Below are 24,389 nucleotides of genomic sequence, written 5' to 3'. Positions count from 1 at the left end.
AGGTGATTCATTTCTTCACTCTGCAGTTACTGGTACCAGGCACCATGGATAATACCAAGAACAAGGCAAATACACCCCTGACCTGATGAAGCACTCTTGTATGTTACTTCAGATCTTCCTAGCCCAGGGATCCCAACTTCAATAACTTCAGATATTCCTCAGAAAAGCCTTTAAAGCTGTTTAAACTATAGACATCTTGATTTCTCCCCCTGAGATTCTGATTAGCCAGATATGCCAGGTCTGGCCCATGGGTATTTCTGATACCTAGTTATATTTGAAAATCAGTATTAGAAATGTTATCCTTTTAGAAGTCAGAAGGCTCAGTGCCTAAATTATGTCGCAGAACTACAAATATATATTATTCCCTTAGCTTTAAGTGGTAGTTAGTGCAAGAAAGGAAGTCTCCATTCTCAATGAAATTCCAAGGGCACAACAGGCTTTGCGAATGCCCATGACACTATGTGACAAGTCCACCTCTTCATTCATGCGTCCACATGTAGACACTGAGCTGTATTCTAGGGATATAAAATGAAGACAGTAGGGAAGGCAGACATGTAAATAATCAGACCGTTATGGCCCAGTAGCATGAGAGAAATACGAAACAGAGAGAACTCTAGCATGGAGAGCTTTGGGCAGAGTTCTAGAAGATGGGTTTTAAAAGTCTTTTTAAGAGCAAATCAGATCATTTCAACTCTCTAACAGCTTCCCATGTTATGGAGAATAAAATCCAAACTCTCCCCACCACATACAAGCCCTGGCAGAGACCTCACACCTCATCTGCTGCATCAGCCTCTTCACCTCTGTGCTCCGGCCACGTCGGCTTTCCTTGGGACCTCAGTCATACCCAAGCTCATTCCCACCTTACAGCCTCTGTACTTGCGATTGCCTCTGCCTAGAATGTTCTTAGTCTTTATCAGCTTAACTGTCATCACCTCAAAGATGGCTTCTTTGAACTTCCAATGTGCAGCAGCCAGCCCAACGCTAGCACATCACCACACAGCCAGCACTGCTGCCTCGCCCAGCAGAATATATGCTCTACAGGGACAGGGATTTTTTTTCTCTTGTTTATCGCTATATCCTTAGAGCCTAGAAGAGCATCCAGCACAGCTGCTCGATAATTATTTGTTCAATGACAGAATGAACAAATGAAGCAGACGGGTGGTAAAGACTATTTCCTATGAAAATGAATGCAGAGTTTTATTTAACAGTGAAGGCTCCTGAAGACCTCCACATCCTCCTTTTGACTAAACTACCAGGAAATTCACTCTGAAGTTTTGAGCTTGAGCAAGTCAGAGCCAGTTTCCGCTACATGTAACCAAAAAACCCCAGTTATTACAATATTACTATTCTATATACTAGCCAATTGAGAAAAAAAGGAGGAGGGAGGCGGAAGGGAGGAAGGAAACAAAGCAACAGGAAAGACATGATCAGAACAGCGGAAGGAGAAAGAAGTGAAAATTGTAGGGGAAAAACAAAGATGAAGATGGAGAGTCGTACAGGGATAACGAGGAGTGTGTATGAGTAACAGGCGTGAAGGAAAGCCAAGAGCAAAGTGTGAGAAAAGAGGGAACATGGTGTTAACTGGGAATGTAAGTGTCTACATAAGAGGGGGACTGGAAGAACCGGAATGCCAGTGATACAGGGGGGTTCTCGTCCCCTCTGTTCTGCCTCTTGTGACGAGTTACGTAATCTCTCTGGGTCTCTTAGTACAATGAGGCAGAGGAGAAGGGAAAGGTAGGGGTGGGCAGGCAGGGCAAGGAGAGATCCTATCTAAGGTCTTTCTGTTTCTGTAACTTAGTGGAGAATCACTGTATTCAGCTCCACCATAGCAATTCTTCAGAGAAATTACTCTCCAGATTGCTAGAGTAGACATCGTAAAAGCCAGAGACACTCCTCCCTCCATCTCTTCCTGCAGTCTTTGTATTAAACCCAAGGTCTAGGTCAACTACTGTTCCTTAAAAAAAAAAAGAAAAGTCAAATAGAGCTTATCAAGGAAATCCAGTTGCCCACATTCTGGGTAAATCCCCCAAATTTTAATTGTAATAGAAGGATCTTAATCATCAACTACTATCTGACTTCCTCTTCCATGAATTCAGAAGTAAAATAGTGTCATCAGGCAATATACAAATATAAAATTTAATATCTAGTAGATTTTTTTAAACTTTGTGGTAATAATATCATAGGATACCCTAAAAGTTGTTGTTTTGAATTCATACATCTGACTTAGAGACAAGAAAACAAAATGATTTTAGAAACTATTTTAAAATGTTAACCACATATTGTCACTATTTCCATTATTTCACAGATATGTTTCCAGGAAAACAATAAAACTTAAAATTTGGCTCCTGGCAAAACATGCAGCTTGCAGCCTAACCTACAGCTCACTTGCAAATACTGAGAATTTTCTCAAAATTTCAGACATTTCTGAAGGGAACATAAATACTTGACTACATTCAAACTAATGGGATTCAAGGCTTTCCCAACTCCAAGGCAGGCAAGACCCTGCAATGCTATTAGGAGATTTACCGCTTAACCCTGAATTCTTTGTACAGGATGGGTCCATTCCCACAGGTTTTAAGAAGCAATGAAAAGCCCTGCAGCCGAGACCTGGGTTACAGAAGTCAAGGGCAGGACCTGGGGTGGTGGGAGTGACGTGATGAAGACCTTGAGCTTGGAGTCTGTCTGTCTGCATCATTTCTTACACACCGGTAACACAAGATCAGTCCCCACTGGGGGTCCGAACTCCCTCCAGGGCTGTTTCCTGTCTCGCTCGTTCCTTATTCCTTTGAACAGCACAGTCAGGCACTATGTGAGGTGCTGAGAATGCAAACGTGAGTAACAGTCATTCCTTTCCTCAAGGAGCTCATTCTAGTAGATTACACTGCACATCATCAATTGCAAGACAAGGTGAGGAAAGCTATAACTGAGCCAGGTTCTGGGTCAGATAATAAGAAATGACAAAATAGACAGTTGGAGAGTAAGGAGAGGGACGGACCAATTATGGAAAAAACAGCAGGAAAAGTTTCTCTGAGAAAGGAATTATAGGGGTTTTTTTTTCAATTAACTTACAAATTTCCCAAAGTAGGCCTCACTAAACGACTCACACACCCACTCACCAAAGAACTGTAAAGTCTGATCATCCTACAGTCGTACCTTCACATGGAAAGGCTTGTCTGTCTGCTCATTAATTTGAAACAAAGAACCACAAATGTTACTCCCCTATTAAATAATTCTCTGAGGTACTACAGCAACTCTAGGTTTTTCTTTTAGGCTGAAGTGACTTTCCTAGCCCAACTATTTACTTTAACCGGGAATTGGCTGACTAACCACATCCCTGGCTTCAGGTCCTCGTCATAGGTCCTGGTTTTCCATAAAGAAAACTCAGAAACCCTTACGGGCATTTATTATGGAAAGTGAGAGCGGGTGGGCACCAGGGAGACAAGGCTGAGGCAAAGGCACAGGGAGGGCGAGAACTAAGACAGAGGCAGGGGCAGAGTGGCGACAACGCGGGGACCCGGTAGCCGCCATGGGCGTGGTCTAAGTTCACTGTCGAAGTGACTATATTCTGGGCACTAAGAGTCTCAGGAATAACTCAACACACAGCAACCTCGACAGGCATTGCATTAGCTCCTCCTTTGTCTACAATTTCAGAAAGCACATATGGGAGGGCTTTTCATGTATTAAATCACTGTCCATAATATATCAAATAGAAAAAAAAGTCTTGAAATAAAATATTCATAGATTAAAAGTATGCATTCAAAAGCCCCTTATAAACGGAGGGTCTAAGATTAGATGTTGTCAGGTCAAGAGGACATTACGTACCATCAGCATATATACCCATACTAGTAACTATCTGCACTGGGGATGTGTCTAAGTGTGAAGCTCTTCTGCCCAGATATTTATACAAAGCTGAACAGAGATGACTCCCACTCACATCAATGTCAGGTGAGGCCCAGGCAGACATGTACAGACATGTCAACTGTAGACTAACCCAGATGGGCCAGTCACCTGCTGTCACATCAGGCATTGCAAATACATTTCAAGTAACATGATAAAGGCGAATGTCTTCAGGGCTTTGGCTGCCTCTTTTCTAATTATTTTCCATAAAAAATGCATAAAGTTAAATTTTTAATGTGATTGAAAATTTTTTCTAGTATTTTTTTTTTGAGCTTTTGAGCTTTTAGTTCTTTGCTGAAAGATATCCTGAGAGTACAAGGACAACTGTTAAAAAAATGATTGACAAGTTTTAACTACTACTTTTATGCATAAATAAGAATTTTCCCTTACTGAGAAAAACGGAAATAATTCTGGGGCTAAAATGCAGACTATCAACCATAATACTAATTTCAAATGTTTGTAGCTATTAACAAAGCTACAGTTCTAAAATTTTATAGAGCTATATAAAAACATCTTGTATTACTCAGTAACTTGTAAAAAAAATAATGCTTCAAAACATTGTGATTCGTGCTGTTATCTCTATAATTAGTACTGACTTCATAAAGCACTCCAGTTTTTCAGTTACTCCACATTAAACTTTCAAGACTTGTGGAAGATAACTTTATCAAAGTGTTTCTCGACATTACTAATGTTTATCAATTAAACATTCAGTCATTCATGCAAATATTTATTGAGCACTTAGGATGTGTCAGACACTGTTCTAGAAGCTGGGGCTGTCGTGGGGAACAAAACAAAGTTTCTTCCCTTAAAGGGAAAGATAATAAATAAGAAAATAAATGATTCCAAGCACTAAAAAAGCACCTGCCCCTAATTCAGTATATAAATGAAACAAACGGACAAAAGCGTATGTCTTTTCAAGACTACTAATAAGATTCAAAAATGTGTAAGCCGCTGTGAGCAGACACAGTATCACCCCTGAAATTTATAGTCCTAAATACAGTCTGTGTGTGTGTGTGTGTGTAGCTCTGAGGGCTTATTTTCAGCACAGAGGAAACTTGTTAACGGGATAATAAAAAAATAGAAAAAAAAATACTGAAAAGACTTACTCAGTTAAAGTTAAGAAACAAACCTTCCACAAATGAAAAGCAAACAGCTGATTTTTCTAGAAGACAGCTAAAGGAAACATGCAAGGAGAGTTGAATAAAAGATAATATTGCTCTACCCATATGCAGAAGACTAACAGAATTTCCAAATTCAAAGAGTTTGAAATTGAAAATGCTGTATGATTTTAGGGAGCCTGACCTGCTTAAAGACACCAAAAATACAAGCCTGTGAGGATAAAACCCGTCTGGCCCATTTACAGGCAATATCACAATAGCGTTCTTGCCCATCAAGCTGTAAAAGGAAGGAACTGCAAACAGGAAATTGCCCTGCCCCAGCCCTGGGCCACTCCTCCCTTCCTCTCCACAATTTCTATAAGCAGAAGCAAATGCTACTTGTTAGGTTTACCGAGAAGCCACAGAGGTTGACAGAACACGGGTAGCTGATATCTGTTTTATTACTATTTTAATAAATATTTAAGGTAAGCACCTTTCATATTTTGAACCAACATTTTTCTTAATAATTTTACCTACATTTTAAGCAATATTGGTTTAACCTATAGTTTTTTTCATGACAATTTAAAGCAGTTCTGAAATTGCAATTTACGGATGAATTGTGAGTTAGAGACTAAGGAAACGAACGTGCTTGGTGCAAACAATGAGGACAAAACAAATTCAGAATCAGCTGCCTCAGTTACTATTTTCCAATGGTCTAAACACACACACATTAACCACTTTTAAATAACACTGTTCCAAATATAATTTTCTGTATATTCAGTAGACCACTCAGTGTTAAATAATCAATAGATCAATTACCAGCAGTTCCAATTAACCATCTTTGTATTCAGTTAGAAGTACTTACTAACACAGCACTTGGTAAGTAACAGAATTTAAGGTGCATGGACTCCCTAATTTTTTACAGAAACTTGGACTGGTGGGTGTGATTTCTAGGGGTCTGCACCTACTGATACAAATCAGACACAGGGAACTGGCTTCTTTTTTTAAATAAAGGAAAAAGACTGATAGTCGCTTTTCAACTTCTAATGGTCCAGATACAGTAAACAAATTTTAAAAACACAAACTATTCAAAAAGTTAATAAACCTACAAATAAATCTACAGGAATAATCAACCTGGGTAATAATTTTTAAAACGATATGTAAAACAATAAAATATCATTTTCATCAGTTAAATTTCCAAATCTTTAGTGTTTATACTCAATATGCAAAGGTATGTGACTCTGAAGTTTTCAGGTGATACCAAATTTAGTGGAAACTGGCTTAAATATGGTAATATACTCCAAGGGCTAAAGTAATGCTGACTTTTTTATAATCTATTTATCACTTTTTTGGCAATCTGAAGACAAAAACCCACAAAAAGAAACAATTATAATGTAGAAAGCTGTTTGTCACATTATTAAAAAATTTGAAAGGAATCTAAAATGGTAAACAATAGTATGCTCTCTAAATGGAATGGTATTTGATCATGTATGTAGCGAAAAAGCAAAATATACATAGGCCAAGTGAAAATAGGTTCACAGAACTACACTGCAATTATACCTAAGTAAGTAATTCAAGTTTAGAGTGATGTAATTGTAAGACAATGTTCCTACTTTTCTCCCATAATACAGTTATGCCAATTTTTAAATTTTAAAAATGTATTAATTTTTAAAAATTAAATTCATTAAAGTATCCTCTTTTCAAGCTATATGTTTAAAATACATTTAATCATTTCCCAACCCCTCCTATTGCCCACAAAAGAGCATCCTGCAGTCCATGCCATGTTCCCTATCTGATATTCCTTTCCCAACTAGGCCTGTGGGGGTTACTCATCCTTGATTCCTCACAAATCTCTCGAGGTTCCACCTTGGTCCCCCAATAGCCACACCAGAAGAAAGGGAGCTATTTACCTTGGTATCCTCAACTCCAGAACAAGGCCTCATGTATGTAAAGGCTAGAAGAACATTGTTGACATAATTAATCTTAATCCAAATTTGGCACCCATTGCACACTTTTCCCAAACTATTTATTGCTCATCTGTTTCCCCATTTTAAACTAGGCATTCATTTTTCCTTTCTTTCTTTTTTTAATTTTTATTTTTTTTTTATTTCCCAGAGCTTACCACTATGCTGGGTAGAGCTCCTCTGAGCTAAATAAATATTTGCTGAACTAATGAATGCCTGAACACACATCTCAAAAATGAGAAACTCATTTGGTTTAGATAGGTTCTTCCTTTAGAATCCAAATAACATCCTAGGAGGGGGGAAAACTCCTACTCACCCTTTACAGTTTGCAGTGAATTACCCTAAGCAATCAAAAGATTAGCAACCACCTGAGTGTCACTGAGCCAAGGGAGGATCTAAGTGTAAAGTGGGGTGGAAAGGAGGGAAGACAAGCCAACAAAAAGAGGGGAGCAGCCTTCAGCTCTTCAGGGGAGGTAAGACAATGGCTCAGAAAACTGTATGGAAGGCCACACAACTTGCTGCCTAGAGCAGCCGTTCCTAAATGCTTCAAATGCCAGGCACTGCCCTGACACCTTCATGAACACGACCTCCTTCAGTCCTCACCATAGCTACGCTAGGCGGGATGGTATTATCTCTGCTTCAAAGATGGAAAAAACAGGAGTTTGGGTGAGTTAAATAACTTGCTCAAAACATATGAATAACAAGTGAGTCAAGGCCAAGCCTGTGGCTCTGCTCAAGTCTTTGCTCTCAACCACGACACCAGATGGAGAGTGGCTTCTCTGCAATTAGCAGTGGACTGAGAGGTAGAACATCATTGCTAAGGCCTAAGTATAGTCTACAGAACAAACAGCAGACACAGACATGGTCAGAAAGTCTGCAGACCTCAGCCTTGTCATCCCTGATTCAGACATGACATCTGGTTCAGGCCAGTCCCAGATCATCCATAATTAGGCTCCTTATTTAGCAACAGGAGGACTTAACAAGTGGTTTAAGGAACATGCAATGTGGTTACCATTTTTGTTTAAGAATCCTCCACGTCACTGAAAAAAATTCTTAATTCTTTACCTCTGAATTACTTTCCTATCCCTCCATCATCATGGCCTGCTCCAAATTCTCCTTGACCTCTTTACCATAGTTCTACGAACTGAAAACAATACAGAAACCATGAGGATCTGGTCTTTCAGCATCTGGCAAGAAACTAATTAATTCATGCTTGTAGTTTTTTAAAGGCCATCTTCCTCAAACTCATATGAGAGTATTTTGGATGCTAAGATGATCCCAGCATCCTAACTCCAAAACAGCACAGTGTATTGTCCTGGAAGGGAAATGCCTTTCCAGCAAAGCTGATCTGACCTCAAAATCTGAGCCCTCCATCTCAAGGAGCTCAACAGCCCAGCTTAGGGACAAAGAGATGCTTCACGAACGGGGACTTCCCTGAAATGAGTGCCTATCATCTGTTAAGTGTCACTGTGATCTCCAGTGGCCAGTCATTCTAAAACTCTGGCTTTTGGATCACCCACAGAGAAGGGTTTGTGGATTTCCTACTGAACATGATGTTCTGTAAATTTTATCTCCTTTTTGATACTCGTGACAGCTCTGGGAGATAAAATATAAAAATGCTCTCCCTCACTTACAGATAAGGAAATAGAAATACAAAAAGCTTCTGTGACATAAAGTCATGATCTAACAGGGAAACCGCAGGCAAAGCCCTGACTCTGTAGGTTCCTAATATCTGCATAAGACTCAAAAGCAAGGTAGGACAGCTGTATAACAATATGAATGTAACTGATACCACTGAACAAGCCACTTAAAAATGCTTCATAAGAAAAAAAACTTATGGCATCTACGTATGGTGATGGATGTTAACTCGACTTATGGTGGTGAACATTTTGCAATATATACAAATGTTAAATCATTGTGTTGCACATCCGAAACTACTATAATGTTATGTCAAATATACCTCAATAAAAAATAATAAAAAGAAAGAAAAATGATTAAGGTAACAAATTTTATGCTATGTGTATTTCACCACAATAAAAAGAATTGGAAAAAAAGTTTATCAAAAAAAAAAGAAGAAGTAAGGTAGTGATGTTACTTGAATAAGAGGTACTGCCCTTGGTCTATGATATCTGCTCTGATTTTTGGTTTTAGTTTTTTATTGAAGTATAGTTGATTTACAATGTTGTGTTAGTTTCAGGTATGCAGCAAAGTGATTCAGTTATACATATATATATTCTTTTTCATATTCTTTTCCGTTATAGTTTATTACAAGATATTGAATATAGTTCCCTGTGCTGTACTTTGATTCTGCACCTTTAAAGAGCATAGTTGGCTCAGTCATACTACAAATATTCTAGTAAAAAGGAAGAAATGACTTTAAATTTTATGTCCAATTTGATCATTTTCAGTCACCCTCTGAAATTACCTGAAGGACATTACCTTCCTTCTTTCTTTCATATTTTATCATTCCATCATTCATTCACTCAGTAGATATTAAGAGAGCATCTACCATGAGCCGGGCACTGTTCTAAGCTGATGCTCAGTGTTCAGATACTGAGATAGTTCCACACCAACCGGTAAATAGCCGCTGCCTGGAGCAGCACCCCAGCCCCCTCCAAGCTGGCCACCTCATCTCTTCCCTGGGACACCCCCACCCAGACTTCCCCATGATTCAGCACAGCAGGAAGGCTGCACTGTGGCCAGCTTCCAGTTCAGCTGACGAATGCCTGGACCTAACCTCTGGTTAAATGTTTTATCACCTCCTAGACACAGCAGTGAACAAAACTGACAAGGTCCCTAACCCTCTAGTCTAGTAAAGAGATAATAAGCAAGTAAATAGACAAATGAAACATGTAATCTCAAATAGCCGAGTGTTATAAAATAAATAAATAAAACAGCAAAGGGTTCGAGGCTGATGAAGGTGGGGGGAGCTAGGTAAAGCTTGAGAGCAAGTCTCTCTGAGGAGAGAAGAATAATGGAAGAAGAAAGGCAAAAGTCTGAGATAAAAGCAGTCCAGACAGAGGGAACAGAAATATCACGGCCTTCCGGTGGGGACAGGCTTGGTCTTTCCATGGTTAGAAGGCCAGCCTGATGGGAACGTCTTGAGCAAGGAGATCACAGAGGCAGATAGGGACGGATCACGGAGGATCTTAATGGCGTTGGTAAGGAGGCTGAATGTTCTGCCAAGAACAGTGAGCAATCATTGGGCAGATTTGAAACGGGGCAATGGCATGATCTAAGTTATAGTTTTAGAAGATTACTCTGACAACTGTGTGGCAACTGGGTTAAAGGGAAGCAAGAGTGTGAACGGAGACAATGTATGAAGCTGTGGCGGTCATCCAGGTGAACGAGGACAGTGACTCGGACTAGGTGACAGCAATAGAGATGGAAAAAAGCATTCTGAGTCAACCTATATTTTAGTTAGAACTTAGTGATGAGTATAATGTGGGAAGAGAAAAGAAGAACCAAAATGACTACTATCCTTTGATTCAGCAAGTTGCTGACGGCAGTTCATTTACTAAGAAGGCAATGAGTGGGGGAATAAATAGGTTTGTGCAGAGAGGGGATAAAAAGTTCTGTTCTGCCACAATAAATGTGAGTTATCATTTAGATATATAATGTGGAGCTATCAAACAGGCAGTTGGATATTGGATCTTGGTAATTATCCTGTGAGGTAGACCAGAAAACCTCAGCACTAAACAAATTTTACAAACAAAAAAATTATGGACTAGAGACAAAGAGCTGTCCTAGTACAAAATGTTTTTTAGTAGTCAGAGCCCCGTGATAAAGGGCTGATACCACATTTTAAAAAAGAGGAAGACCTTCACTGCAACAGACCCTGAAAAATACACACGTACACAGCTTGCCCCACACAGGTTATGCAGCTGCTCCAAAGGTAGAAGTCTTTTATGTCCAAGAAGACTCCCCCAGGAGATTATGATTCATCCAAATAGCAATATGGGTAAATGTTTTATCACCCCCGAGACACAGCAGTGAACAAAACTGACGGTCCCTACCCTCTAGCCTAGGAAAGCGATAATAAGCAAGTATTCATACATTATACGTGGAACTTAGCGGAGATGTGTGTATAATGCCTTTACTGACTGCTCAAAATACTTGAATCAGCAGTTAAATGCATACACGTAACAAGAAGTAAGGCACAAACTTCTCTTTAAGGAACGATTATAACTTTTGATTTTCATTTTTATTAAGTGCTGCATCAAAAAGCTCTCTGGGTAACACATTTCTAAAATTAGAAAAGAAAATCAATTGGGAAATGACCAATACAAGAATAAATGCTTTACACGGCTTCTCAGGACTGTAACCAGCACACAAGACAAGCTCGTGCTGCCCTCAGCACCTCTTCAGACTGCTGTTCCTTCATTTGGCTGCTGGAAAGTGGTGGGAACTTCTGCATTAGAAGACGTGTTTTATCCCCAAGTTCAGCACATCTATTATAACTAAATCTGCGTCCAGAATCCCAAAGGTGCCACGCGGAAATTAAGGACAACACTAAAAACAGGAAAGGCAGGCATTAAGAAGAAAAGGAGAGAAAGAAGGGGTGAGGGAGGGGAGGAGGGGGAAGAAAAGGAGAGGACAGCACAGGACCTCTTCCTGATGGAATCCCTTATGACAAAGGACACTCAGGAATTAACACCCTCAACAGCATCACAAAACCCCTCAGGAAGACACGCTTATTTACCTGGCTGGAATCCAGGGGTTATTACAGACTCTCCATATTTTATACGTAGTGTCAATTATCAGCTTCAAGTGAATGGTATTCATCAAAGTAAAGTGAAAAATAAGCATGCCTGCCTAATTCAGCTTACCAGCACTTCACTGAACCTTCATGCCAACAGCCAGCTTTTTGTGTGGGCTCTTAAAAAATAAAAGCAAGAGCCTGGCTGTAGCTACAAATAATCCTAGCACCCTCAGAACTGGAAGGAAGCTTAGAGGTCATTATATCCAACCCTCTCATTTTACAGATTAGGAAACTAAGTAAAGCTAAGAAAGGCAGAGTGGCTTACCCATCTTCCCAGAGCCACTTCAGGATGAAGAAAAGGTGTTTCTGATTCTTAGTCACGATTCCAAGTACTACAGCACGCTGTCCATGGAGCCAGAAAGGAAAGCACCACAAGGGCAGCCCAAGGCTTCACCAGAGCCACATCGTGAGCAAAGGTAGGCAGAATTGCACCTCTCCGTCCCGGAAACGAAGCCCGGGCCGCAGTCCGGCTGTCAGCCTGCCATTGTGCTCAGCCTACGCCCTGCAGCTGATGCTCTTTCCAACAACAGAGCTGGGCTTTCTCCCCGAGAGCTTTCGGTTTGATGTGGCAGAGTCTGATGTTGGTACCTCCTTCCATCAAGGTCTTCAGAAGGAGGCCCACGAAAGATCACACAGCAGTGTGCTTCCAGGCTTCAGAGAAGCGCAGACCCTCCCGGGGGGTGAGAGGGAAAAGGAAAAAGGGAAGACCTCTCCCCCACCTGCCCAACCCCAGGATATGTAGAAAATTCTAGAAATATTCTCACCAAAATTGTGTCACACACTCATGCGGAACTCACATGTACATTTTAGTGCTTACAGGGAACCAAATTTCTAATCAAAATTACTTTTGAAAAGTCATGTCTAGTAATTAGGAAAGTTGTAATACATGCAGGACTTACGTTCAGTTTGCTTATTGCAAACACATGTATAGAGAATAGGTGGATTGATGGTAATAATAATCCTCCCCAATCAAGGATTTCCTCTTATCCAAGAAAAGGAAACCTTTAACAGCCTTTAATAATCTTCCATTATATATATTTTTTCCTGTAAATATCCTTCCTTTTTTATTAAAACAGCTACACAACAAGAATCCAAGCCACACACTGCAGTTCCAAGATTCTCTCATCAGCCACTGGAAAATAAAATCCTAGCACAAACAGTCCATCAGTACTGGTCCACACTTTCCATCCCGGATCAATTCCTAAGCTGCTAATAATCTTCACCATCTCCCAGTTCCACTGGGAAGGTAGTCTGGATTGTACTTGACAGCGTCAGCATACCGTTGGCCCGACTGTAGAAAATAATCATGAAAAAGGTACTTACAGCATAGGCACCTATCAAAAACGCTGCATTGGCTCTTTTCCGTTGGTCAAAACAGGTGTAGTGAACTATTTTCTTTCTTGATAAACTGTATGACTAAAAAGAGGGGATGAAAAGAGTTAGTGGAACCAGAGAGACAATGTTGCAATATGCAGAAAATCTTCTCTTTAACTTTCAAAGATGTGCTGCAATCAGTGAAATGTAACAACTTTCAACTTTAATTTCTACCGCATTTGCACAAAAGTATCACAAGATAGAGGCTTACTTAGTTCAGACTGTTTACAGCCCAATCATGATACAAGAATTAACAAGAGAACAAATATGTTTTTCTCCAAGAAAGGAGACTGATACAGTGGGAAATAATTAAATTACTGGCATCTTTATTAGCAAGAACCATTTCTGAATCTTTATTCTTGATCTTACATATAAAGTCTATTCGTTCTTTTTCATTCCCTACATACCATACCCACTCCCAGAAAAGCTATCTATACTTTGCATATTATGCCATTTTTTTAAATGTGTCAACCAATCTGTTTTCCTCTCCAAAATTTTTTAAATGTCTATATTAACTAGAGTAGCAATATTAATATTTTCTTTCTATAATGTTCTATAAAAATTCCCTTTTAATTATCTGAAAATAAATGGTTAATGGGAAAAGATGGATTACATCACCAAAGATGATATCACAAAGATTATATCAGCAAACATCTTAACACATAGCCATATATTCAAACAAACAGTTCTTAAGCACGAGCTGCTATATGCCAGGCAACACTCTGCATGCTTGAGTATTCAACTGAATTCAAAATAAGCAACATGGTAGTTTGTATACATGCTAAACATGACAAGAAGGTACAAATAAAAAGATCTGTTAAAATGAAATCCAATTATTAATCAAAACCCAAATAAACATAGAACAATGGGAATGTGATGCATTTCAAAATCTGTTCAATTTCCTCATATTTTGAAACTGTTACAGTACTTTGACAAATAAGTACATTTTAGTACTTATCAATAAATTCACACTGACTATAAAAACAGCTTTTTATACCTTACACATTGACCACAACCCACAGAATATCTACTTTTAGAGCCCCTTTAAAAATGTAAGAACTCAACTGCATGTCTTCATTTACCCTGCCACTTTCTGCAAGAAAAAGAAACTCTTCCAAAACTCTGAAGTCTAGTCTAAGACGAAACTGCAACATTCTGGCTTTAACATGTAACCACAGAAAACGTAGCTATATGTATCTCGGCTGTGAGCCTGGAAACCCTTACTACCCGAAGTCAGGCATTTCTTTGATAACCAAGAATCACGTTCTGAAAATAACATTGCTCTTTTAAATTAAACTTCAAAAAATAAGTGTTTACCTCAAAGTGGGTCTCTTATTTACCAAAGTCCTTATTTCCAGGCAAGCTTACTAAAATACCTCTATGAAATAAAGTTTAAGAGTCCGTTTTATTTAATTCAGTTCAGTCAATGCACAGAAGTTATCTAAAGACCTCAAGGCTGCTGTCAGTGGTGCTGACACTTGGCTACTTGCTTTCTCAACATAGTGCTGGACATTTCTTGTTTGTCTCTGCCAGTGACTGATCTCCATCAATAACTTAGGTCTGATTTATTAGAAGGACAATCAAGGCTCTTAAGAACTAAGCATCTTTTACTGTCTCTAAATCCAAAACCACCTGAAGAATGCCTTCCAGTGGCCAGGCCCCCCACTAACGTAAGTCAGACGGAACACAAGGACTCGGCTCTTCTGGCTCCCAGACACTCACTCGTTCTATTTCCTGGCTCCCGAAAACATCTGTTGGGAAGAAAATACCAACAGTCTACCTTGAAGTTCGGATTATATGTTTGGGTGCTCTTTTTCTACTAAGAGTTTAGGTTTCATAACAAACTATTTAATAATGTGGAATTAAATTTATTTCACAATCACTCACCAACAGAGTGACAAACTCGTATTGCTGTTCTTTTATCACCGATGGTCTTTATTGTTGGTTTGTTATTGAACTTTTTGTGTCTGCTTGTTTTTTGTTTTTCTCTCTAATTCTAAAGTACATGGAATGCAGAAAACCATCCGGCAACGGGAACCATGAAGCTGGAGGACTGAATTCTGAAGGAAACTTTCTTTTCAATGTATACCTGTACATTTTCTAAAGGAAATGTAATACAAATTAAAAATTTAAGGACTTTAGTTATTTTTTTACCTTCATAAGCTTTCAGAAATCACATAACATTTGTGAAGAATATTCCTCACAAAATCTACCTAGAAATTTTAACTATTTTAAAATATCTCCTATTGGAAGCTGCCTACAGGCTGGAAACAGAATTGACTTTTTAAAAAAATTTCTCACCACACGTAGCCACAAAAATCTTTTCCTTGTGATGAGAACTTTTAGAATTCACTCTCTTAGCAACTTTCATAAACATACAATACAGTGCTGTTAACTATAGTCACTGTACTGTATGTTACAATAATTGACTTTTTTAAATGAGAGTTTTCTACGTGACTTTTTGGAAAATTTTCAAAGCTCCTAGCATTTTCCTTGCCTAGATGTTTTGGCACTCAAGTATTTTTCTCAGTAAAGTCCCAAAAGCACTACAGTCAAGAAATGATCTTCTGCTCAGTGAAGCTTGGCCAGTCTCTCCTAAGTCAGATCACAGAGAGTTGAGTTCTCACTCCAGGAATCAAAACCAATTCAAAGTGAATGATAACAGAGAAAAACCTTAGATATTACAAGCCTTGTCCTAAATTCCCTGCTTGCCACAGCCAGGCCTCCCTCTCAGGGGTCAGCTCGCCCCAGACCTACAGCAGCAACACTGCTCTGCTCGACAGAGGAAATATTCTGCTATTGGAATGAAAAATTTCAAGGATAACAAAACATTTCTGCCAGTTGTTTAGCTGCTGCTTTATATGATTGGGCTGATATGCACAAACGCTTTCTCCTGTTTTTTTCCTTCAGGGTATTTAACCCTTCCCTCTCTTAAAAACAAAACAAACAAAAAACTACCTGGTACACAAGTGCACGCTAGAAGAAACAACAGTATCCACTGGAGACACTGATGGCTAAAGCGGTGCATCCTTCCAGAGCTTTTCATGGAAGAACTTTCTATGCAAAAAAAAAGAAGGTACAGTCTGCAGACAATAGGACTCTGTTTCATAAATGAGCCCAGGAGGCATGTTCTCAAGTTCTGCCCAGTGTCAGGAGAACTTCATGCCTCCCAGTTGGACAGCTGCCTCTTCCTCGGCTGGCCTGTCTCCTCCACGGGCTGGTGTGCCGGCCAAGCCCTTGGTGGAGACGACCTACAAAGTCAGACCACTGCTTCTGGCTTTCCGTATGCTCCCTGCTCTAGCACAGATTCTTTTTGCTTTACCTGAAAAGCTAAGCTCAGAGATTACAAAAACACTATGTACGATTGTAAACTATTGCAAAGTAAAGTTAGAAATTGGTGAAACAAATGAATATAGTCCTAAGTGTAAAGGGGGGGGGGGGGAGTGGCACGGAAGGAATACTGCGAAGGCCCCTGGAATATCCGCCTGCTCTGCAGCAAGGCCGCCCCTGACTCATGACGAATTTTAACATGCAGCCAGTATCCACACTATACTTTAGATTTCTATCTGGAAACTGGAGTATATAGGCTTCTGAGTCTTCTTAATGTAAGTGGACACAGCCAGCCCTCTGTAATAATAACAACAGTATGTTTATTGGTCACTTGCTACATTGCATCATTTCTCAAAGCAGTGGAACGGTACCAGAGGGGTCCAGTTGGACCAGACGCAGAGTGACTCCCAATCCAGAGGTCCCGGGCAAGGCTGCAATATAACCAGCATGCTGTGTCTCTCTTTTAGCAAGAGAACATAAGCCTGGAGCCAGGGAGGGCCTTGCTTACCACACTTGGTCAATGTCTCCCAGGTCAGATCACAGAGAGCTGAGTGCTCTCAGCAAGTGTGGCAGACGGGAGAAATCCAGAACTCTCTCACTGAGCTTGCGTAAACCTCAGTTCTCAATTATAAGGCCATCACAAGTTTCATGGCTCAAAATTTAAATAATTCTTAGGTTGAATTGGTCAAAAATATGAAAACTTTTCAGAAATGAAAGACAAACTAAATACCAACCTAAATTGTATTATTATATTATCGTATTATATTTCATCCTCTTAACAGATTGGTTCAGAGTCACCTGGAGGGCTTATTAGAATGCCAGTTGCTGGGTCTCACCCCTAGAGTTTCTGACTGAGCAGGAAAGGATCCAAGGATTTGCATCTCTAACAAGTTCTGGGTAATTAATGCTGATGCTGCCGGTTCAAGGGCCACGTGCTAAAATGCACTATGCTAAGATCCTGCTAAATTTCAGAGAGGGACTGCATGAAACTATGACCGGTCCCACCCTGCAAATGTTCTACACGGATCCTAAAACACTGCCCATCTGCTCAAGTAGTCCCAAAAGACATTTAAATTCTTTTAGGAACTCCAAATCATGCCATATGACTTTTTAAAGGATGATATAAAAACACATTTCCCCAGATTCCTCTGAAAACTTTATTATAGTTTGTAAATTCTTGCACTGCAGGTGGTAACACCTACAGGTAAAGTTCCTATAATGATTTAGTAACTCAGCTGCCTTAAATGACACTATTCCAGAGGTTCCAAATTCAGATGCTCTTAGGGGCATTTGAGAATTTGTAATGGGTCAGTGGGTAAGCCAGAAAAGCATGCCCCATCCAAAGCAAACCTAGCTCCAACCTGCTGTTCCCGAGCAGAAATCTGGGCCCATAATCAGATACTGCAATATTTAAAAGAAGCCAGAAATCCATAATTTAATAAACATTTTCATAAATTGCAGTGTTGACCATGAATTCAGAATTTTTAAACAGGATTCATGCTCAAAAAAAAAAAAAAAAAAAAACCACGTCTGTGGACTGAATGCAGCCCAAGGGAATCAGTTTGCTGAGTCTGAGTGGGGATACTGCGGCTGAAGAAAGTTCTGTTGATTCTATCAGCATGAATTCATGCTGTAGCTGTTGTGTGTCAAGCACAGTCCTCACAGTCCTGAGCAACACGGTAACAAGGGGAGCGGAACCCTAGTCTCCAGACTCATAAGCACTCACTGATGAATATTTGATGCTAAACAAGCGGAAAATATTGGCCAGGGCTTATTACAAATGGAAGAGAATAACTAGCTAGGGATGCACTCACAGCACAGCAAGGACCCATGGAGTGATCTTAATTACAGGTGCAGCAACTCCTTCATTTAACAAAAAAATTATAGCTAAAAGATGAGATTTAGTATTGAATAGCTATCAATTAACACAATCAAACCTATGGAAATTTCCGGACCTGTATTGCTTCCCTGAGTGAGAGTCAAAGTTCTACCACTCTTTTATAAATCATGACAAATACATGACATAGCATATCAATAAATGTTTGATGGTACTTGTAAACCAAAGTACAATGACCACTATGATACAAAAACACAAATTAAGATGAGGATACTGACCCCAGACGGACACCTTCTATCTCAGAAAGGAAAGCTTTGTGAAAGGTTGCATTCTAGTGGGGCAGGGTCAACTCCTAATGAAAAACAAGCCACAGCAACTCAGAGAGAGAGAGAGAATGATGACATGCTACTCGCAAATCACAAACAGCCCAGGCTATGCTTGGATTACAGTGACATACACAGATCATGCACTTGATCAGTTTAGGTCAGGAGACTTCAAACTACTTAATCATTCAAAAACAAAAGGTGATGCAATTTAGCTCAAAGCCAAGACACAAAAACAGAAGAGTTAATGGCCAATTTAAAGAAATTGATCTTTTGGGTAGCCTTTCAGCAAAGTTGCCATGCTTAAAAGTAAAATCTTCGAACCATTTGGTTAGAACGTGGTGTTGTATTAAGCTGTGGGCATCAGCCTGACTGAGCTAAGAAAGACATTAGTGCAGCCTGGATAATATGCTCTTTCGTGAAAAAAAAAAAAAAAAAAGCGCATGCACTTTCCTAAACAAGCCAGCTCTGCCAGTGATGGTAGTCAGACTAAGTAGATTACAGCACAGGGACCATGGTGACCAGGGCATCATTCTCTTACAGGTGACTAGGCTAGCCCAGTAATGGCCGCAGCAATCAGCGTCTCCATAGCAATCAGTGGTCATCTCATTGCAAAAGCGATACAATGAACAGGTCTTCCTGTGAGCAGCCATGACCTCTACATGTTTTACCTCCAACTTTCCCAGGAAAGGGATACTCTTGAAAATTTTCTTGGGCTGCACAAAACAAAATATGGTTTATGTTTTTATTCAGAGCTAAAATAAAACAGGTTGAACAGTTTCCTTAAAAAGAAAAAGGTTTCTCTTTACTGTCCATTTTGTTTCAAACCCAGTATGTTTCATGAATGAAATGGCACCTTTGGTTAAAATAGAAGTCGAAATGTCAGAGAAAAGTTGCTCATAAAGATTATTCAATCATGCTGATAATACAGTTGAAGGCATTTGGGGATTCTCTATAAAAGGGAGTTTTCTTGCCCGAGGATTCTGAACAAGCATAAGAGTTTTAGGACTTGCAAACTCTATGTACACTCATTCCCATGGAAATTAATGCTATTTTCACACCCCTGATAGCTCTTTAAATTACATGAACTATCCCCAGAACACAGCTTGCTTTTCTTCCCCCCAGAGCCCATGAACCTGAGACAGAAGATAACCTCATGAAGAAATCTTCAACATGTTTATAAGAGAGTGGTCTGATCCTTGTATGAAAGGAGTTCTTGTGTATAAGCACCTGATCCCATGGCAGGTGCCGGGTTACCAGACAGGATTACTGCACTGATTCACTCAGCAACAAGGACATTCCCTGAGCCCCCACCATCTGCCAGGTACTTTCAGTGCTTTAATACAATTGTCCATTTCACAATGCCCACCCCCACCTTCTCCTTTCAACCTGAAAGGGCCACGTGGGATGTTTTGTACATTTAAAATTACATTTCTGTCAATATTCTTTTAAGCCTTTTAAAAATAGTCCCCAAGATTACTGTAATTGTCCTGTTGAGTCATAAGAGCAGGTATTAAAAAAAAAAAAAATCACTGCCCTAGAAAACATCCCCTTTTTTCAGTGATGCTCTTAGATCTTTTTTTCCCCCAGGCTGGAGTTTAATTCTTCTCTCAGGAAAAGTGAAATCGACAGTTAAAATTGCATTGATTATTTTAGGAATATTATTTCAGTTCAATTACATTATGTTCATAAAACTTTCAAATTATTGAATCAGTAATTGAAAGATTTTCCTTAACTGATTAACCTTGAAGAAGGCATTCTGCTTTTCAAAATACCACTGCTTTGTCTTTTATTAATACAGTCTTCTCTTTTAGACACTCTTATATTCTGGTCCAGGAGCACTGCCTGTGCCAAAAATCCCTTTCAGAACCTATTAAAAAGTTATGAATCCTCTCAGAAGAAAAATGTAAATACACACAAAATTTTATATACAATTTCAGGAGTTTGTGGATTCCTTGAAATACCAGATTAACAATTCTTGGCCTAGGCTATCAATCATTGATGACATTTTCAACTTAAATAACATACACAGTATTACAAATTGTTCTCACTTCAATAACTCTTCCTTCTTTGACTGATTCCCTTATGATGGTAACTATTGACCAGAAATAGCAAACTACAACCCATGACTGTATAACTCTTAATACTTACACTTTTTAAAGTATAGTTTAAAATAAGAAAAAAGGTTGTTGACAGTGGTTTTTGTTTTTGGTTTTTTAATCTACACAGGTGTTTGATGGATAATTTTCCTTTTTAATTCACATAATTAAAATGAAGGCCATTGGGAACAGAATACTGACACACACAGGAAAAACAGCAATAAATCACCACCTCAAATAGTCAACTTGAATAAAAAACCTTTTCACATATAAAAAAACTCAAAATTTGGGGTTGAAATAGAATGTACTGCAAAATAATACCTATCTACATAAGGTATTAAATAAAGGAGAAAAAAATCATGAAAGCTTAATTGGAAGACATAAAAATTTCTAAAGTAGAAAATAAAATGCATCTAAAAGTGTTACGAAATCATATAGAAGAATCCTAAGAAGTTTTATTTGTGAAAATAGTGCTAATTATTCAGAGAAGTAAAGAAGTCTGAGGAGCAAGTAAGTGCCACCAGATTTGGTGTTTACAATGTCACTAGAGCAGTTTCAGTAAAGTAAGGAAGGCAAAGGTGGGGTAGCAAATGATGAAGAAGTTGGTGCGTTGTCAGGATGTCCACAAGCCGAAGGCAGGCTATTCTGAAACCTTAGAGGCAAAAGGATAAAAGAGGATCTGAAAGTCATGGGGATCATGACAAGGTCAACAGAAATTTCTGTGTGCTTAGTGGCCCTGTGCTGGACACCTGGAAACACAAAAATATAAAGCATGCCTCCATCCTCTGGGGCTCATAGTCCAGTGAAAAAGATAGATGCAACTGAAAACTGCAAATCATAATTGAAATTATAATTTCAAATAAAATTAAACTCATAACCCATCAATAATAGGTATCTGCACAGAGAATTATGGGAAAACAAAGGAGGCACCTCCAACCTTCCAGCGCTGTCCAGAAGCACAAAGAGATTCTTCCTAGAAGTGGTGGTGCCTGAACAAGGTCTTAAAGGATGAAGTGTTATCAAGTCAGAGGGGAAGGGCGTTCCAGTCAGACTGGGTGTCACACGCCATTGTGTAGAGCAGCGACATGGTTCAGGGTAAAGTGCAAGGCTGGGAGTGGCAGGGACCCTGCAATCTTCAGTCAGTCGGTAAGTTAGTGAGTGAAATCACCCACTGGGAAGGCGCCATGGGTGGGAGTTGTCAAGGTGAGCAAGACAAAAGGCATGGTAGTAAGGTGCCCAAAGGTCTTAACCAAATGAGTGACTGTGGGCTGCAGACAAGAGACATCAGAAGGGAGCTGATAGCCTAAAAAAATAGGGAGACTGAAGGTCAGAGGATTACACAAGAGAGACAATGTTGGGGATGCGTAACAAGGCGGGTACATCCAAAATCGGAAAGCCTGGAGTTCCTGGAAGCAAAGCAGTGGGAGTGGCAGGAATAGTCACTGGAGTGAAAAAAAAAAAAGAGGCAGAGAGGCTTTGAGACCACCATGGACTGCAAGGTGAGGTTAGGGCAGTGCTGTGGGGAGCACAGAAGGATGAGAAACCAGAGGCTGCAGCTCCCGGAGGAGGTGGAGAGAAGAGCATGAACAATGCAGCCAAGGCCTTGAAATCTGGCCCCACATTTACCTTGCAGCCATGGGCAAGTCACATGCCTCTTCTGGACCTCCCTTTCTGCACCTATGAAATCAGGAGGCTGGACTAAATGGTCATTTAGATTCCTGAAATTATACAGGACCGCTTTCTCGTATGGAAATGAGAGCTGTGAGGCAGAGAAGGTGTTCATAAACTTGTTGAAGAACTGTCTTCATTGTATTTCCTATCAGAATTCACAAAGGTTACCTGAGTAACTTTCTCTTGTATAGGACTTCGAAATTTACAAAGCCCTCTTACATATATTTTACATATATTTTCTAACTTCTATACATACAATCCTAGCCACCTCTCTGTGAGAGCTCTATGATCCCTATTTCAGAGCTGAAGGAACTGAGAGTCCACAAGGCTGAAGTGACTGCAGCCTTGAATTGGTGAAGTCAGTCCTTGTCTCTTAATAAAGACATTCTACTTGGTATACTTAACTGAGATAACCTATGACCGGTTAACACTTAAAATTCATTCCCTCAGCAAGTAACAAGGGGCCCACTAACTGTACTAAAGCTAAAACTGTCGTTCATTCCAGGCATCCATCTGATCACCTGATCACTGAAATGAACTGAGGGGACTGTCTGAACTGTAATAAATTTTGATAATGTTGAAAGAAAGTTTTGCAAATGAAAACAAGTCAAAACACGTCCTTGTATACCCTTACTCATTCTGTTCAATATAGAATGTGGTAGAAAAATAGTCTTACTTCAATCCATCGACTCAGGTAATTGTTGTAAGTAGAACACTGAGTCAGACCAGAAACTTTGTTTTCCAAAAAATGCTTCCTTTCTCTTCGGTCGCTCCTAGAGAGCAGACGGGTCTCACACTGTTGATTATAATACCCAGTTCATACCAACTACACACTAACAGGACTAATTAAGAAAGGGAAGAAAGTCCCAGGTCCTCAAAAGGAAGAAATAGATTTTAATTATTTATGAATCCTTCAAATTCCTTGTTAATTCATCCATTTAAAGTCCATTTAATATTTTTTATTAAATCCTTTTGAGGATATTATTTGCTTCCTTGGCGATTACAAAAATTTCAACTTATTTTTTGAATGATAGTAGCTTCTTTTCTGAAAGATGTAAATTGGTTTATTTAAAGGAATATACATACTACATCCTTCCAAGTCAGACAATACTTTGGAAATTAATTCCTTAAAAAGTTGATTGCAACAGATCTTATATGATTTTTTACTAAAAAAAAACTCTCTTTGGGATTATTCCATGTCCATTTAGCATTTTGAGATCAATGGCAAAAAAATGGTGCATTTGTATTTTACAAGAAATTCTCCATGACAGACTGTCTTTTATACCTAAGTACAATAAAAATCAAATCAAAAAATTATTACTAAGAAGGCAATATGTACAAGGTACTGTACTATGTCACACCAGTAACATTCTACCCAGCAGAAAGATTAAACTACTTGAGCAATATAATTTAGTGTCTATTCTTAAGAGGTAGATTTCACATTCCAAACTGAAACATTATATTTAAGATCCCCATTTAGAAATTTGAGAGAAAAAGAAAATTGTCTTTCTATGTGATGAAATAAGTTTACCAGAACTAGGAGTACAGGTGTCACTTTTCCTCATATATTCTTGGAATTTAAGAAGGAAAAACAGCCACATGTAAAATCAAAAATATGAATGAATAGTGACTATATGACCCAAATTCTGTCATAACAGATGAAGTCCATGCTCTGTCGCCGCTAGTTGATCCATCTCACTTGGATGTTAACTCTATAGAGATGATAGTCAAGAACCAGGCAAAAATTTCAATCTCGATCAGACAGAGAAAGCTTATGTTCCAGAGCTCCTGCCGTGCAATGACGAGCCAGCCCCCTGCAATGCCTGGTAACAGTGTCCAGAAGCTGACCAGAAGGGTTCAGAAAAATCATCCTAGGAGGGAATTTGATAGACTCATGAACAGCAACCTGAAAGGATTTGTGCTTTCTTTCTTAGATCACTATTCCAGTGACTTCGTTCAGCTCATATTTCCATTGATCCTGAAAAATGAAAGAGGTTAACATGTCCTCTGTGGGGTAATCAGGGAGATCAATTTC

General features: G+C 39.3%; 1 protein-coding gene across 3 annotated transcripts in view; it reads right to left on the bottom strand.

The window, feature by feature from the left end:
* CDC14A (cell division cycle 14A) overlaps positions 1-24,389 on the bottom strand; it is a 141,768-nt gene that overhangs the window by 98,763 nt on the left and 18,616 nt on the right. For all 3 annotated transcript variants that reach the window (XM_031457690.2, XM_064488763.1, XM_010975155.3), the window contains exon 4: positions 13,044-13,136. In XM_031457690.2, the coding sequence (XP_031313550.1) occupies positions 13,044-13,136 (93 nt within the window). The remainder of the gene's footprint in view (positions 1-13,043; positions 13,137-24,389) is intronic.

This window comes from Camelus dromedarius, chromosome 9 (assembly GCF_036321535.1).
Source record: "Camelus dromedarius isolate mCamDro1 chromosome 9, mCamDro1.pat, whole genome shotgun sequence".
NCBI classification, from domain to species: Eukaryota; Metazoa; Chordata; class Mammalia; order Artiodactyla; family Camelidae; genus Camelus; species Camelus dromedarius.
This window is presented reverse-complemented; position numbering and strand designations above follow the sequence as displayed.